At 30.5% G+C, this 18,739-nt stretch overlaps 3 protein-coding genes and 1 long non-coding RNA gene across 4 annotated transcripts in view; 2 read left to right on the top strand and 2 right to left on the bottom strand.

Moving 5' to 3' along the window:
* LOC108780188 (ribonucleoside-diphosphate reductase large subunit) overlaps positions 1 to 424 on the top strand; it is a 3,625-nt gene extending 3,201 nt beyond the window's left edge. Inside the window, exons 10-11 of the mRNA XM_018547824.1 lie at positions 107 to 292; positions 366 to 424. Of these exons, the coding sequence (XP_018403326.1) occupies positions 107 to 292; positions 366 to 416 (237 nt within the window). The 3' untranslated portion in view covers positions 417 to 424. The remainder of the gene's footprint in view (positions 1 to 106; positions 293 to 365) is intronic.
* Positions 425 to 675: 251 nt separating this feature from the next.
* On the bottom strand, positions 676 to 1,739 carry LOC108780302 (uncharacterized). Its single transcript, XR_001940896.1, has 3 exons — positions 1,714 to 1,739; positions 1,276 to 1,495; positions 676 to 922 (listed from the first exon to the last, which is right to left on the bottom strand). It is a non-coding gene; the product is annotated as an uncharacterized LOC108780302 (long non-coding RNA).
* Positions 1,740 to 4,412: 2,673 nt separating this feature from the next.
* On the top strand, positions 4,413 to 5,853 carry LOC108780230 (rRNA-processing protein UTP23 homolog). Its single transcript, XM_018547869.1, has 3 exons — positions 4,413 to 4,601; positions 4,696 to 4,928; positions 5,350 to 5,853. Exons 1-3 carry the CDS (start codon positions 4,482 to 4,484, stop codon positions 5,762 to 5,764), a joined length of 768 nt encoding a protein of 255 aa, XP_018403371.1. The 5' UTR covers positions 4,413 to 4,481; the 3' UTR covers positions 5,765 to 5,853.
* A 2,111-nt stretch (positions 5,854 to 7,964) lies between these two features.
* Positions 7,965 to 14,087, bottom strand: Ge-1 (Enhancer of mRNA-decapping protein 4 homolog Ge-1). Its single transcript, XM_018547688.1, has 9 exons — positions 13,861 to 14,087; positions 13,684 to 13,749; positions 11,767 to 11,972; positions 11,191 to 11,570; positions 10,851 to 11,110; positions 9,107 to 10,764; positions 8,825 to 9,032; positions 8,458 to 8,739; positions 7,965 to 8,312 (listed from the first exon to the last, which is right to left on the bottom strand). The coding sequence occupies exons 1-9, from the start codon at positions 13,869 to 13,871 to the stop codon at positions 8,123 to 8,125; spliced, it is 3,261 nt and encodes a 1,086-aa protein (XP_018403190.1). The 5' UTR covers positions 13,872 to 14,087; the 3' UTR covers positions 7,965 to 8,122.
* Positions 14,088 to 18,739: the final 4,652 nt, after the last annotated feature.

The raw sequence follows: 18,739 nt of genomic DNA, 5'->3' as shown, positions 1-18,739 counted from the left end.
ATATATAAATATATAATAAAATAATGTACATATTTTTTAAATAGATGTTGAACATTTTTATCAGTAAATTTCTCTTTCTTTCTTTTTCTATCTCTCTTATTTACAGAACATTGAGGAGATACCTGAAGATTTAAGACTGCTTTATAAAACGGTTTGGGAAATGCCACAAAAAACAATTTTTGAAATGGCAGCTTCTCGTGGACCTTTTATTGATCAATCGCAATGTTTAAATATTCACATGGTTGATCCATTACAGAAGCTTACATCCATGCACTTTTATGCTTGGGAAATTGTAAGTACAAAATATATATTACATAAATTATTTTTAGATTATACATAAATTTAAAAAAAATGTACATTTGTAGGGTTTGAAATCCAGTATGTATCATCTTGTAACTAACAATAATATAAAATAGAGAGAGGTAAGATAAAAAATATATATATTTCCAAAGAAAAGTAAAAACAATGTGCAGAAAATTACAGATATGGAATGCAGAATTCACATAAAAATGAAAAAGTAAAGATTTTTATAATCAAATATTACAATAAAAATTGTATTTTGATATATATAAATTAATAAATAAATTAATAAATAATAAAGATGTTATGTGCTTTTATTAATACGTGAAAATAATTTTTTGAATTATATGTATGAGTCACGTGTTATATGTGCAAAAATGATTTAAGAGGGCATATACGTTTGGAGCCTTAAAAAAGGCATTCTTCATGAATTTTTTTTAGAATCAAGAGACAAATTATAAAAATGAGACTTTTTACATAACGAAGGTACACCTTTTGTAATTCTCATACAAATGTTTTTAGAGTAATTTTGTTGGAAAATCCCCCACTTCACTGTCGTGTAGTTAGCCGTGTACGCTACCCATGATTCCATGGTGACAATGATTTCTCCTTACCCGTTTATCTAAAACACAAAAATCAAACGGTATTTAAAAGAAAAGTAAATTTCTTTGTCGTATCCGATTTTTAAAATTCGAATTTTTAACAAAATGGCGAACTTTTAAAGTTAAAGTGCCGATTTTCGACAAAAAATTTTATTTGTTTTAAAAAAAATAGAAAAAATTCTAATTTTAAAAATCGGATGCAACAAGCGAATTTTATAAGCTTTTAGTAAAAAAAAAAAAAAAAAATCGGTGGATCCGTTTTCAAGTTATCATTGTCACCGACTTTAAAAACATGGTTTTGAGAAAAACGCATTTAAGTTTTTAAACAACTTTATTCTATTAAAGTATATAAAACTGAATTTATTTAACTTACACGTCATCGTTAATTCCTGAGCCATACAGGGAACTTTTCTGCTCAAAATTTACCTCCATTTGATCATTTTTAGCAAAGCGGCGACTTATTCAGGCTTCCCTTGTTATATAAGGGTCCAACTCTTCTACCGCCGCAGCGCGTTTCAGAAAGAGCAAACGCACGCCTGTGCACTGCCCGACAAACTGTGTTGTAACTTCTTTGCTTATTGGAATTGTTTAAACTGTCGAAAAATGCATTAAAAAAAATCAATTGTTTGAAATCGACAAACGTATATGTATCTTAAGGGTGCAGTCCACTTGACGCTACAAATGCTTTGAAATTTTCGATTACCGAATCAGAAAAAAGAATTTTCTAATTGATCAATTAAAAATGCTTCGAAGTATTTGTAGCATCAAATGAATCGTAGCCTAAATTATATATATTTTTATCTAAAGATACCATGCTGACGCTTGACGCTCATTTTTAGCATCAAAATAGAGATCACCATGGTGGTTTACTTCCACCATGAGAGATCACGTGATTAAAATTGACGCTTGCTATTCGTCAATTATCACGTGATCTATTTTGACACTGAAAATGATCGTCGAGCGTCAGCATAAAAAGGTACCTTAATAGTAAAGAGAAACCTGAGAGCCGGCCGTCCCGACCTTTTTTCTGTAATAGTGCTTTTAACCCCCGTACAATAACGGCACCAACGTCTATTTTCGAGAGTTGCGGGAACTAGACGTAATGTTCATTATTGTGACACGCCGATAAAATCGTATCGTCAAAAGTGAACGTGGTTCACAAATTATGGATGTAAAGAAAAAGTTTTTTTTCGACATTGTGTGCAAATTTATTTATTAACAACAATTTTTATATATAATATAACTTATAATATGATGTACAAAAAATCAGGAGACAAAATAGTAGTTGCACAATGTCACATATGTATATTTATAACAAGAAAATTATAACTCTGAATATATATTATAGCTTATACGTAGAGATAACCGCAGACATCAGTTAATGCGAATATATGGTACAAAATTGTCCGTTATATCTAATCAGTTATCACTTGCACTACAAATACGTAAATATAGTCGAATAAAAGCTAAATATTCGTGCATATTTTATAATTTCAGAATAAATATTATAGTCCCGTATATTGTTCTCTTATACATATTATATAAGTAATTTTACTTACCGTTAGAGAAACTATAAGTTGAGCTATTTATATGGTTAAAAATCAAATTAAAATTCGAGGACTGATATTACACACAAAATATGTACACGTTTTCTTAAAAAGGAGCCTATAACTGCGCCTATAATTGTATTCTTTATGTTTAATTTTTGTTAATATTAAAATAATATAAGTATAAAATATATATTATTTTTATGAATATATTTATGTAAGAAAGCATCAATGAAATAATTCAAATAATACAGATAGCGATGTGTTTAGGATTGATTTAATAACAGAAATTAATCATATTCTTTTGTACACCACTCTTAAATTCAAACCAAAGAAAGAAAGTCATTTGCGTCAATTTGTAAATCTGGATAATCTAATCTATAATCTGTTAAAAAAACGGACGAATCGGAGTTATATTTACAAAAAAATATCGAATGAGTTTAACATACTCCTATCAGATATACCGCAGATTTCCTTGTTGAACAATTATTAAATAAATTTTTTCAGGTAAATTATTATAAATCAAAATTTTTTGTTGATCGGATAATTAATCTCCGATTTTGTTGATCGCATTTTACATATACGTTGCCTTTTCGTTGAGTTTACCAGAATTTTATGATGATAGAATAAATTTTTCTCGTTGAATACAATGTTACTAATGAGATAATATGGAAGCTAAATGCTTATTACTTTGAAATAAATAGGTTGAATAAAATGAATACAACGCCTTTTTGTTGAGAAATCTTTTCAATTTCATTATCATGTATATCTGTTGTGTATACGGACTATTCCGCATGAAGCGGATCAAAAATCTCTCAGAAATTTTTAAAATTTTGCACATAGATATAATGCTCTTGGAGAAAGAATTTTGAGCCAAAGAATTGTTTTTTACAAAATTGATCGAGATATAAATAATTAAAAATTAAACTACTTTATTCTGCAAAGATTCATATCTCTGTTACTAATAATGCTAGCTAACTTCGTTTTTTTTTAAATTCACGTTAAAAACGTTCTAATTTACAGAAAAAATATTAATATTCCGAAAAGATTTTGTGTTCCATTGTTTATTTAACAATAAACTAGCCATTCACAGTTATGCCATTCTTCAGAAGAATTGCTATGATTGGCCAGTTTTATATGTATAATTACAGATGTTATTAAACCTATCGACATCTAGAATCAAGAAGAGGCAGAAATAATAGGATCGTTCTTTCTCTGTTTACTGAAGCCTGATTGGTTGTTGGATTAACAACAACCAATAGTAATCAGTAGTTATCTGTAAACAGAGAAAGAACGATGCTAATATGTTTTGGGCGCGTTCAGCGGACTCAACAGTTGAGTGAGCGCTCGCTATTATTGGTGTATTCTTTTAGATCATCCAATCAGAATTTTAGATCTAGAAGAATACACCAATAACAGTGAGCGCTCACTCAACTGTTGAATCCGCTGAACGCGCCCAATAGGTCTGTTTTCTGTGGCTGAACTAGTGTACACTTTTAGAACTTAAAGTGAAATAGGTATATATATTTAATATTTGTCGAAAGCGAGAAATAGAGTTCTAATTTCAGTAGGTCTGTTCTTTATTGCTGAACTTTTGCACTGGTTCATCTTTCTTCTTTTTCTCTCCAGGAGAAGGGAAAAGAAAAAAAGATGAACTGGGTATCGTGAAACTTTTTCCCTAGGATGAAAAGTGAAAATTTTTATTATTGAAGTTAATGGAGAAATTTTTCACTTTTCACTTTTCATCCTAGGGAAAAAGTTTCATGATCGATACCCTGGTGCAAAAGTTCATGTGGTTCAGCAATACAGAACACTAAGGTCTGTTCTTTATTGTTGAACTTTTGCACTAGTTCATCTTTCTTCTTTTTCTCTCCAAGAGAAGGGAAAAGGAAAAAAGATGAACTGGTGTAAAAGTTCAGCAATAAAGAACAGACCTCTAGTCTAGTCTCTAGTGCAGGAACAGAAAACAGACGAATGTATATACTGTAGTCCAATCTTTGAAAAATATCCAAATTAATTAAATATTTTCAAAATGAAGACCTCACGAACTAAAAAAGTCCGAAAAACTCTTGGATTTTATGTAAACAATTATAAATTTCATCAACCTTTTCAAGTTCTTATTGATGGTACATTTGCATTTGCAGCATTACAGGTTAGCTTCACGTTATTTTCTACTATTAGATTTCACAATGTTTTAATGTTTAATTTATTTTATCCATCATATATATTGCTTTATTATTTTTTAGAACAAATTTAACATACAGAAGCAACTTGGCAGGTACTTCCAATCTGAAACGAAGTTGCTAACAACAGCATGCATCATCTTGGAAACTGAGAAACTTGGTACATTCTCTCCAGCAGTTAACGGTGCTATGCAAATAGTAAAACAGTATGTTTTACATAGATGTGGACATGAAAAGAAACCAATAAGTGGCTCAAAATGTTTTTTGTCTATGATAGGAAAAGATAATAGTGCAAGGTATATACATATATAAACATATTAAAAAACTGAACATGTATATCAAGAGAGTTTTACTTTATTAGAATTAAATCTTTATTATAATTTTTTAATCATGGACTTATCACATTTACTATCTCTGGCTACTCTTTGCAATATCATTTTTTTTTTAACACAAAAAGCCAGAGTTTCTAACCAAATCCAGAGAGATAAAAACTATAGTTGTAGGCTAAACTGTTTATTTTGGAATAAGAATGAAATTTTTTTTATTTTAATAAATTTGTTGTAAGAGAATTTTATTTAGCTGACATATATAAATGATTTTTTGTTACTTTTAAAGTGTATGTGCCTCCTGGAATGTACAATACTAATAAATAAATGATTTAATATATAATTAAGATTATATAGAAATATTTTTTAAATAAAACAATACTTGTTATAGATATATCATTGCAACACAAGATCGTGAGCTTCAAGATAAAGTGAGGATAATTCCGGGAGTTCCATTAATTTATTTACATGGAAAAGTACCCACATTAGATTCTCCTTCAGAGGCGAGCCGTAAACATGCTGAAGCTATGCAAAAAGGTTTAGGTGGTATATCTACATGGGAAAAAGAAAATGTAAAAGCATTGCGAAAGCAAGCAGGGCTAGAAGAAAAAGAAACTAAACTGAAGAAGAAAAAGAAAAAGGGAGGACCAAATCCACTTAGTTGTTTAAAGAAAAAGAAAAAACCAGAAGCAATATTGAAGAAAAATGGTATAAAATCTGGCAAGGTCAGAAGAAGAAAAAGTAAAATAGCGCCACATATCAAAGAAGCTTTATTAGCAGAACTGAAGAATAAACATAGGACATAAAATTGTATGTATGTGAATTATGCAAATTTTGAACACATGTATTCTGTGAATACAATATATAAAAATTAAAATTTTTTTTTAAATTAGAAACTGAGAAAACGAAATGCTTTTTTTTGTTCAATATCTTATTGACTTAAAAAAAAATAACTATACATTTTTAAAATATTACTACATACATACGTACATACATAGGATGTTTCTTAAAGTATAAATCACATAGTACTGTTTCTGATCAAAAATTAAGACGAAGAGTTCTCTATTTTGCAATTTTTGTAATAGTTAATGGTTGGGGCGGCCGGATATGTACTTATTCGGCAATCTTTAAAAATTAATATTTTGTTAATATTGCAAAAATTACAAAATTGTAGAGGACTTTTCGACCCAGTTTTTGATCAAAAATAGTGTTATACAACTCGTGGATAAATTTTAAGAAACACCCTTTTATGATAACATTAAATCATATTTTTTAAGACCATTACACATAAAAAAATTTTAGTTGCAACTGTAAAACATTAAGCATATCGACCAACACAAACACTCAGTTATATTCTAAGATCGTAATTTTGATTGTGGCTGATTGACTTACGATAACAATTAAAATCTCTACGCGTGATGGCCCTTATGTTAAATCTGAAATGTTTAAAGTTTTTATAGAAATAATTTTTCAGCTAAGTATTAATGCATTAATAAAACTTTGTTATAAATAACCGAAGTGATTATTTAATAGAAATAATTTATAATGTTCAATTTCGTTAATGGAAAAATAGCGACACACGTTACTTTTAATTACACTTGATATCATTTAAATATAAAAATATTAAGAAAAAGAAATAACAAAGATTCATTTAAGAAAAAATGTATATTAATCTTTCAATATGATATTAAATAACGTTGTATAATAGCATTGTCCTAAATCTTAACATATAGTTGAACACATGAATCTGGAATTAGGAACTTCCATATACATATATATATATATATGAAAAGTATAAGAATGCTGGAAAATAATTTTTTTGACGTAAATGGTACAGTATTATTTACAGTCCTCTTGTTTAAGAACTTTCAGATAATATTTAATATTACGTTATTATAGTATACATTTATTTATAGATAATTCAAAGTTGAGTAGTGGTAGATCTATATTTTCAGAAGGTTAATGTTTTCCTCGGATAGTTCTTTAAAAAAATGTATACATATAATATAAAATACATATAATATATATGCGTAACATATAATTATATATATATATATACACATTATATATATTTATACATGTACATATATGTAAATATTTTTATAAAATTAAGTGCGAAGAAAAAATTAATTTTTTACTGCAATAAAAAAAAACGAGAAATTTAATATAAAAAATTTTAAATAAAAGAACTGAAGTTTTTAAAATGCGACCTTGATATGTATAATGGCTCTTTGGCATATCAAAACTTCATAGTTCTTACGCTATAAACATCTTACAAATTGATCTACCACTATGTAAAATAACAATCTCTTTCTATTAGGTACAAATATTTGAACTCAATCATATAAATAAAACAATTCCACATTTATCTTATTCAGTTGAATATTACAGTCATGACACATATTTTTATTTATTCTGATATAAGACCTTTCCTAGTTCATAAATAGTCACAAAAATAGAATTTTTCTCGGTTAAAAAATTATAATTCTAAATAATTATTAAGCCAAAATTTTTCAAAGTTAAATGTTGTAATAAAAATGTTTACAGACGCATTTTTTCGTACAAGTATGATTAAATATGAAATCCATGTATTGTTTATGTTTTATAAAATTTGAAGAAATATTTGTAATTATTATTATTAACTTATGAGTGAAAATTTATTTTTAGTTATCACACATGTAGAATGTAACATTGTTCATGCAAAACTTAACAGTATGAAACTAAAAAATTATTTTCTTTTAGCATAAGCACTGATCATTTTTTCTAATACTAATCTATCGTCAATATTGTGCTCAACTTAAAATAGTTTTTGAAATTTTAGTTTATTTTTTATTTTATTTTTTAAATATAGTTGTAAACTTATTTAAAAAATTTTATTAAAGTATTTAAGTCCATAAAAAATAAATGAAGATTTATAGCATATTAAACATATGTGTGTATTTGTTAAATGAAACTAAACTGAATCTGAATGTGTTTGTTGAAGTAGTGTGAATGGTAATGGTTTTACATACATCTGTATTTATTTTATATTCTATATGAAAAGTACTACCACACACAGTCTTAAACATGACTTCTGTTAATATTGCTTTTAGACAAAAGTAGTCTTTAAACGAAACATAAAAAATCTTATATCATATACTTGAATAATCTCATAAACATGCTGGTCAAGGATGCTGACTTAATAATGCACGTGTTGCCATAGCGAGCATTTTCATGCGGCGCGTCGATCGATGATTTGGATTACTTGCTACAAATGTAGCTAATTGATTTTGTAGAGTCATTAGCACCGTGCCCATATGTTCTCGTGTTACAGGATCACTTGGATCTAAATTCAATATTGCTTCTTCCAGCCATCTAGAAAAAGATATATATTTTAGAAAAAAATATTTATTTACGATATATATATTTAGAATATTGTTTTTTCGCAATATTTACAAACGATATGCAATGTCTTTTTTTATACGATTATACATAAAATAAAAAAATTATTGATAAATACCTGTGTTTTAATTCTGTACGATGTCCTAAATCAGCAGATAATTGTTGTACGAGAGAAAGAATCACGGGTTGTTGCAAAACGCATCGTGAACCTTGTGCTGTACATGAAAATACTCTCGAAGGTTCTGTTTTTTCACACACTAATACTACCAATCCTAAATCACTTGCACTCAAAGCCTGTTGAAAAGCGGCGTTTAGTTGACCTCTTTGAAGAAGAGACATAACACGAGATTGAGCATCAGCTACAGCAGTTACAGGTATAGCAGGGGTTGTAGCTCTTGATCTATATAGATTTCAACAATAAAATGTTTGAACAATATCTTTATGATAGTACTTACAGCAATGTTAAATTTCAGATTTATCCTTACCGCGCAGTAGAAATTTCTGTAAATTGCTGATTTAGATTTTCTCGTATAGATTCACGAACTGTTCGTATAGTACTATCTTGCATCGTTGTTGAAACTCTATTCAATTCAGTTTGTATCTCTTCGCGTACCAATGTTGATAACATTTCGCTTAACTGCTCATTATGATGTTGATTATGTTTATCGATAATTGAATCGACATGTTGTAGATCTATTTAAAAAATGTCAATAAATACGTCGAAGAAATATTTAATTGTCCTGATATTAATGGAATAAATTACTTACATTCGCGTGTACCTTTAATGAAGACGTCCTGGATTTGCTTAAACATAATTTGGCAAATTTTTTCCATATTAGGTAAGAGGACAGTTGCAAACGCTTCCTTAAAAGTAGCATCCAAAGCTGATTTTGCTGCATTTGCAGCTGTTAAAGATAAGGTATCTTTTACATGTGAACTATTTATCAATTCAGTTATATTCTTCTGGAAGAGTTCATCCATTTGATTTACGTCTAGTCTCATTTGATGCTTCAAAGGCTTTATTGTTTCTTCAACTGTACAGGGTAAGGTACTTTCAATTTTATCTTTGATCGTTGTTTCAAATGTATTTAGAAATTCATGTTGACGAGCCATTTGATCATATAGAGTTTGTTCCAAGTTCGCATTTTGCTGCTGAGACATTCTTGCCAATGCCGATTCTATTCTCGTGGATATTGGTGATTCTTGCCGTAATCTAGTTACCTCTGTACGTAACTCTTTGAGCTCTTGAGACTGATCCTGAATTATATCTAAAATAGATTTCAACTTATTATTTAGTTCAATATCGTTGTTTGTTCGCCATGATAATCCAGGATCATTGGCTGCAGGAAGGGACGACGTCTTCGGTTCAACTTTCGCCTTTGGTCTTTGCACATCATTTTCATCTTCGGGAAATTCTTCAGACTCTTGCATCGCATGCACACTAACATCTTTAAGCAAAACCATCGGGATATTAGACCAATCTTCATCAGTATTTATTTTTATTTCCGATTTGCCGTCAATATCAGTTTCTTCATCTGGTTTAGTAAGAGATAAGATTTCTCTTACTTCTCTAGATGGACTGCTTCCACAACTAGCAGGAGCTTGCTCTTCTATATCATTTTTTACGATTAGTGGATCAGATGCATTCAAAGCTTGCACTGCTTGTGCAAGAGGACTACTTGACAAGACTTTCCTCAAATCTGGACTTCCAGGATTAGAATCTATTATCTCCAATTCGTTGTTGTCTTTTTTTGCAGGTGAACTGAATGCATCAGGCGTCATTAAATTTAAGCCACCAGTATTATGATTCATTGTTGTTTCAACTGCAGAAGATAAAGATCGTTTCGATTCTCCCTCACAATTTTCTCCGGACATACCGTTGTGAGTAACAGTTCCCATATCTGGCATATCTTCGGAATATTCTAGCGCATCATGAGAAAGTGTATCTATAAGATAATTGCCACTTGTTTGTGAGGCAGGTTTAAAAGCGATGTGACATTCTTGTAACGACTTTGGTTGGACTAGATACATGGAAATAACAAGTTGTTCTTCATTCTCTTCAATCTCTTCACATAGATCTTCTAATGATTCGCCAGTAGACCGTATTTTACGTTGATCAGCATCGACAATTCCGAAACTTAGAATTGGATATGGCAAGAGAAATTCTGATACTGTGCTTATGCAAGCTAACGCTTCATTTTTATCTTTCATAAGACTTAATATATATAAAATTTTATTATATATATCTGATAGAAACAGATATCCAGCACTAAGATCTAAACCTGCTTTCAATACCGGTATTTTTCCCGAGGAAGGATTTGGAGCAAATTTGATTGTTTGTAAACAAGTCCACATTTCGCATGACCATACTTTTAGTTCTGAATTATTGTCACACCCCGTCACAGCAAATCTCCAAAATTGAACACTAAAATATAAATATTTCCTTTAATTATGATTAGTTTATCGAACAAAAATATATATACATCAAATTAATATTATCAAAATACTCACTCAGGTTGATAATTTTTATGATCATCAAGGAAAAACAGACAAGAAATGGGCCGTCCTCCGTGAGGTCTCCATTGGTGTAAACAACGTGGTTGCGGGTTGCCACTACTATGAAGGAAGACTTGAAAGAATTTTACTTCTCCATCTGTACTAGCAGTTGCCAACGCAGTACCATCTGGACTAAGGGCTACTTCAACAATAGTTCCAGAGTGTTGATTAATTTCCATCATGCTACCACTTTCTTTAATACCTGGATCTGTTGCCTGAATTTAGAAAGGAAATTGAGAATTATTCATCGTATATGTTTCATATAATAAAAATTATACAATATATGTTTATGTACCTCTATTGATCTAAATTTTGATGCTATTGTCGCAACTGACCACAATTCAACCTTGGAACCACGTGTTAGGACTAATAATTTTGATATTTCATCTCCATCAGTAGCATCCTCCTCTGGGATGTATGGGCACCAGATCACTCTGTGACTAGTTGGAGAAACGTCTTCCGCATCTACTTGTAATACTAAACTACATAATAATTCTGACGGTGTAGGTTCAATTGTGTGTATAAAAAGTGATCCTGTATAATCGATGCATGCAAGAATTGCATTTGCAACATGAGCGAATGCAAGATCTTGAATAACACCGCGCATTCCTCGCAGCAGAGATCTATGTTCTAATTCCTTGTATACAACACGAACTACCCCACCACCGGTACCAACTAGAAGATGGAAAATATCTAAATAGTAATATTTATCTAAATAGAATATAATGATTTGAATAGCTTTTATAGATATATGTTGTACAATTAATTAAACAAAATCAACTTTTTTATTGAAAAATATTATATAAAGCATCTTAATTTGCAAAAAAAAAAACCATTGCAAATAGTAAACCTCAATCTTAACAAAAATTACCTTTTAAACCATAAGCTAAATATTTTCCAGATACATGAACAGCTAACAACTGGCCAGTGTAAAGATGATGATCCCAAGTGAAGTCAACAATATTTTTCAATTTCACTTTAGAACTACCATGGTCATGATCACCAGGAGAAGGGATAATGGCCACATTTGTGCTACATAATTCAACTGAATGTTGATCTTCTTGTCCATTAAACTCTCTGTAGAAATGAAATGTTACATATCAAGATCTTCATATAAATTAAAACTTACATATGTTATATTTATTTATATCTTCTCTCCAATATAAAGAAGTAAGAAATATATTACTATGTCAAATAGGTTATACAAAATACAGCCTTGTGCAAAAGTATTAGACATATTATTATAGTTATATCCAACATGCATTCTTAGAATTTATTCTTTCGTCAATGATTTGTTGGATGGTATGTTTACTTTAAAATGTAAACACAGATATGGTTATAATGAATATAGAGGGCAATAAATGATAGAGGGCATTAAATGAGAATATTTGTATTTTTCCAATAAAGTATTATTTTATTATCCATGTTCATAGTGAAAATACATGTGTCAGTTTTATATTCTACTGCTTATATTTTTGACAGTTGAGTTCTTTTCTAAAAATAATGCCTAAAAAATACACAATAGTGCTTGCTGATTCAACTTTTACACAAACAGAGAAAATCTCAGTTTGAAATAGCCCAAAGAATTAAATGTTCGCTTAGACTAAAGCTAAGCGTGAACCTACTAAATACTGATAAAAGCAGTAAATATTGAGTAATTAAAAGTATATATAGCTTTATTTTTATTTGCCTTTACCACAATTTAAAATAACTTCGTAGTTATAAGGTACTTAATACTTATGCACAAAGCTGTATATATTAATAAAGAAATGCTAAGCATACTTCAATGGAAATTTATATTAAATTGATATTTTTATAATTGGTTCTTATTTAAAACCATCTTAATTTTCCTTAAGAATATTATAAATCAATCATTGGCCAATATTTCTAGTTAATTCTTATATTTAAAATTGTCTCAAGTATAATCTTAAGATGTTAAACTCAGACAGCTGTAGAGCATCTTAAAATAATATTTAAGATATAGACCCGTATTCAGAACATGCTTACAACAATGTTCACACTCTAACATGCTATAGTTTACATTATATATACTATAGAATTTCAGAGATAAAAGTGCACTTTTATCAATAAAAACGCATTCTGAATACGGACCATAGTCTTTTAATAAGAACAGACTATGAATACACCCACTAAACTGTACGAGCATTTTGACACATAACACAAGCCTTAAAATAAGAACAACCTATAAATATCAGTTAAGTCTTAGAAAAATTTATCTAAGGCCAGAATTTAAAGTTAATTCCTATATTTAAGAGCTTGTTTCAAGTACAGTTTTAAAATATCATAACCAATCACAAAATCACATTAACATCTTAAGATACTACTTAAGATGACCCTAAAGTAAAAATAGATTATGAATACCTTATAAACATATATAGAACCATGATGTTTGATTAAAATGTACTGATCAATGTGATATATACCTCAAACTCTCTTACAGGATATTAAAAATATAGAACAAATCAAAAATTTTAAAAACAAATAATTTATTTAAATTTAACTTATAGTTATATAGTATATAGAAATTAAATAAATTATTTATGTTATCTAACCCATATATATATTAATATCATTTTTGTGATTTAATAGATATTAAAAATGTTCAATTACTCTGTTTTAACACTCAATTTATCTTCTCTAGAGTTCCACAGAAAGTGGCAATTATAATATTTTTATTCTTGTTACAATTAGAGACAAGACTTCATACCATGGCCCTAAAAGTTCTAAAAGCTTGAAAAGCTCTAAAAGATCTCTCGAAGGAACTTACACCGTCTGCTGGAAGTGAAGATGACTCAGCTCCTCGCTGGACTTACTCATACCGTCGGCCGTGTTCCTGTAAAACAACGAATTTACGAATTTGCGCGGCCCGGGTCGACGATTCCTAACCCCAGCCGGCGGTGCCGCTGGCTTGCCCAAGCGGCATTACGAGATTATTCACCCTCACCTCTCGGGCATAAATGCCGTTGTTGCTTGTCGTACCGCTCGTTCAAGATTAAAGAAATTAGTCCAGCAGCTGAGCGCTCATCACCGGCACTAATTCACTGCGATCTTGGAACGCACACGCGAGACCAATTCGGTATATCTCAACGAAAGTGAAACGTCAGGCGGCCATCACCCACTTGTATACCACGGCACACACTACACACGTATCAAGTGGATGTCACATGCCAGTGCAGGCAATCCCTGGTTAAAGTATAGATACATTTTTACGAGCTGGGCTGCGTTCGGAAACATCACCCGAGTGCCTCAGTGTTTCGTCTTATCCTCATTTAACATGGGTGAACAACAAGGATAAGACGATACATGGAGGTACTCGGGTGATGTTTCCGAACGCAGCCCTGCTCAGACTGCGGCCATTTTTAATAATAAGAATCACGTGGTCAAAATTGATGAAATATCTAATGTTAATTTTGATTACGTGTGATTATGTGAATCTTTATCATTGAAACGGCTTTTAAGTGACTCGTGAAAATCTTAACAGATGCTGGAATTTAGGCTGTGTTCATTTATCACGCTTACGCGCTGTAAGCTTCATTCTATCTTTTTTCTGCAAGTATCGAGTAATAATGGACACGTTTAAGTTGACGAAACGGCTAGCCTGCTCGCCGAGCAAATGAACATAATTGGTTCCAACCAATCATATTCGATCGCTCGGCCGTCTTGAATTCGCCCAATGATAGAATAAACGCAGGAAGTAAGATAATAAACGTATGAGCGTGCAACAAACGCAGCTTCAGTTCATTTACAAACTCAAACATCTGATTGGCCGTCGATAAATGTCTAGCTCCACATAGAACCTTCTGAATGGTCGCGTTCAGCAAACTTGCCTTACGTATACTATAGTATTTTCCTAGTTTTTCGTATACGTTTTCTTTTCGAATAGAGCCCGGATCCGTGAGCGCTCGTTGTGGACTGCACCCTTAATTATCAACTTTTATCGCATTGAGTAGAAGCATATTGGAGCACGCGACATAAATTTCTTTTTTTTTTTAGAAAAGATAATATTCTGTATCGATATTACTATATCGATATTTAGCTGTATCGACATGCGACACGTGGATACATTTCGATATTAAATATCGATATTTTCGGAGCGATATCCCATCCTTGAATGTATAATACAACTACAAAAATAGAAACTGCTCAAAAGGATAGCTGAAATTATTTACCAACGAGAGATAGTCACTGGCTACGTAGTTCTCATATCGAAAAGGGATGTACTGGCGATGTACGGAGATTTTGACTGATGAACGGATCCATGAAAAACACGTACCGGATGACCCCTTTCAAGTTTCTCTCTGCTGAAACTGCAGTTAAACGGGATGCAATTTGGTGGACGTAGTACATACATACAACGTAGTAGTTCTCCCCATCGACGATGCTCGCGCGCTTAGAATTTGAAATGTACAGAAATCATCTTCGATGCGATGGCGGACATGCAAGTAGTGCAACGCGCGGACATCACTGTCGAACGGGGTGAGTTTTTTGATCAATCGATGAATTAAAATGCCCGCCCACGATTTTAATGCGATTTTTGTCACAGAGAAAGAGGTATTTTTCTTTGATTGAAATAGCTATTGTGGATTATTATAAGCTCGATCCTTTTCTCGCACTTTATAAAGAATTTACTCTGTTAATTATTTCAGGTAGTTGACGTAATGGAGATGTAGTAGTTCTTTAATTGTGCGGCGCGGCAAAACTGACCGATTGTGAGTATAATTTTAAATGTATGAAGAGAAGAGGTATCGAATTTAAAATCTATGCGTATACTAAGCTTCACATGTATTTTATTAACCTTTTGTGATCACATTAATAACTCTAGAATGCATTTAACTGATTGTCGTATTCTCTTAGTAGAGTTATTCTATAAAAAGTCAAAAGATTATTAATTAAATATACTCTAAAAATATGCGGAAGTCGTAATAAAATCGAATTAATATATAACTTAGTTGGAATTTAAATTTACTAAAATTTTCAACTAAGTAAGCAAAGAATTTATTCAAAAAATTTTCATGTGTTATATGTTTAAATATTTATTTATCTTGTAATAAGAGCAAAAATTTTGGGGAATTTTAAGCAATGCGAACAAACTGAATACAAAAAACTATAACATTTGATAAACTCTTAAGAAATAATAATATAATAATTATCTGATTTTTTTTTAAATACGTTGGAATATTCGAAATTGGATGATATATATATATATAAGATTATAATTTAAAACAATTGATTTTTTAAAATTACATTCAGTAACTAAAAGGCTAATTTTTTATGTAGATATGTTGCTCATTTAATTATTTACACCGCACGGATATTTCGTCCTGCTTTTTGTTTGACATAACTATACACGTCGCTCTGAACGAAAATAACTGAAATGCAAATACTCGATCTGAAATTGTGAAAAATTGGGAATTGATAAAAAGGAGATAAATTTGCGATAAATTTACATTTTATTTCTTATATTATATTACACTATAGACAGGCTTTTCATTTGCATATGTGTCTATCCTTTGGAAAATGGCAGTAGTGCTCAAACGTACGTAGACCCAAAAAAAGATGGCAGTAAATTCAGCTAATGTTCATTGCTCCACAATTAAGTTGCGTTTAACGACTATAACGCGTACATTCTGTATGCCATTGTTTTGGATCACGTATGTTTATCGAAAGCGAATGGAGAAAAGTGAATCGGATTCTGTAATGTCTCTTCAATAATATTCAGCTTTTGTGCATCATTATTAACAATGTAGAATTCAAAACGTTTTTACTGTACTGGAAAAATTAGATTATTAAATTCGCGAAAGAACTATTGGAACGAATAATATACAATATTGGATTCTCTCTCTCTAATGATTTTCTAATTATTTACAACAGTATTTTTCCAAGAGTAATTCGCTTTTCATATTACACGAAAAATAAACGTTTGAAAGAAAATTACAGAAATTTATTTTGTAAAACTGAATTAATCTAGACGAAAGAGAATTAATTAAAATTGTTAGAATTATTTAAAACTGTTTGCATTAATTGCTTCTGTTTTTTTCTATATTTTATTCATAACATACAAATAATTATAAGGTTTTGTGATTATTTTTTTTTATTTTATGGAAAAGAACGATATAATTAAGTTTTAGTGTGACATATAAAAAATTTTACATCCGATTCACACTTCACAATCTCATTTTTTACGACGAAATTGCTATAATGTTCTGAAGACTCGACAAGGTGCTTCTTGGAATATTTTTAGCACACAGTTATGGCTTTTACCGTTCGACTTTCGACCTCAGGTATTAGCATCATCGTCGTAAAGCTGTGCTCTCTCAAATTTTCAACAGGTTCTCATCGCGAATATCTTACATTTTCCCGTACTGCCGTATAACAAGTAATTTTTGGGTCTTTCCGTATCATATATAATGTTACACAATGACAAAGCACACTGAGACACTGCGCCAATCCAATAGAAAAACAATATCGTCGTTATTGTGCCATTAATATATTCACAGATCGAAGGGACGTAAGACCGCAAGGACAGACTCCTGTATGTCCCCGCGGCGATTTTTTCACTCTCATCGTTTTTTTATTTTCCTAAGAGTTCACTCGCTAGTAGGTAACGACTCGAAAATTAAAACATTTTCCTTCATCGATTACAAGTTTTTATTTATAAAGCGTAGTATTTCGATTTATATCTAGCGACTAATCGACCGCGTTAATCGTGACGTAAATTATATGCGCAATTGCGATACAAAAACAATGACGATCATGAGTGATCAGTGAGTGAAGAGTAAGCTAAACCATCTATCTAGTGAAGGTGTAATGTTGTACTTTGAATTATCATAAATGTAAACTATGCTATGTAAAAGTTCCACTTATATAGTACTTGTTGCTCTAGAATCAATTAATTGTCAATCACGCGTTGTTCTTCAATTTATTCCGCGTAAGACATTTGACGCAAGTAAAATCTAAATTGCCGCGAGAGATGTCGTAAAAATGACAATTTAAATATTACAAAAGATTAAAATCTCGAAGTCTGCACGAAGATATGAAAATTTAAAATCTTTATCATTTATATATCGAGATGGTCCCTGCGGGATTTTAAATCGTATTGTATACATTATTTCTTTGGCTGCGCATATATATATATATATATATGTATATATAATTACAAAAACAAAATTTCATTTTACTATTTTAAAATTGATATATCTCAGATTTTATATTGTACTAACAAAATGTGTCTAATAAATGCACGGAAATATAGAATCTATGATTTAATAGACGATACACTTAATGGCTATATTAAGAGGGGCTACTTTCTTTCTTAACGTTTACGGAAAATCTTAAGAAATGATATTGAATCGATCGTCATTGAGGTACAAAGTTTGAATTGGAATAACAATAGCAGAGAAGAGAAGCGCGTTGAGAAGCAACCGTTACTCAGATCAGCATAGGATTATTAATAATATAGGTAGAATATCGGTTTTATACATGTAATAAGACAACGTATATTAATGGATATACAAGAGAAATTTAGTTATAATTCTTTATGGGCACGAAGAGTGTAAAGACATGAATGTGAAGTATGAATGTAAAAAGTATAATAATTATATGTACAATTATCAAAAACAATAAATATTCAAAATAATATAAACGCAGGTTGTATATTTGCTATTCGATTATAATTCGCGAATTAAATTAAATAATATTTAGTGACGCGTCACAATTTTTTGCGATAATAAGTATTTAATCAATTATTATAACAGCGAATATTATACCAAATATTACAACATGTTACGCAATCGCATTTGATATGCTTATGATATATTGCCGTG

Source organism: Cyphomyrmex costatus, unplaced genomic scaffold (assembly GCF_001594065.2).
Source record: "Cyphomyrmex costatus isolate MS0001 unplaced genomic scaffold, Ccosl1.0 scaffold122, whole genome shotgun sequence".
Classification (NCBI taxonomy): domain Eukaryota; kingdom Metazoa; phylum Arthropoda; class Insecta; order Hymenoptera; family Formicidae; genus Cyphomyrmex; species Cyphomyrmex costatus.
Note: the sequence above shows the minus strand (reverse complement) of the source record. Positions and strands in the feature narration are given on the sequence as shown.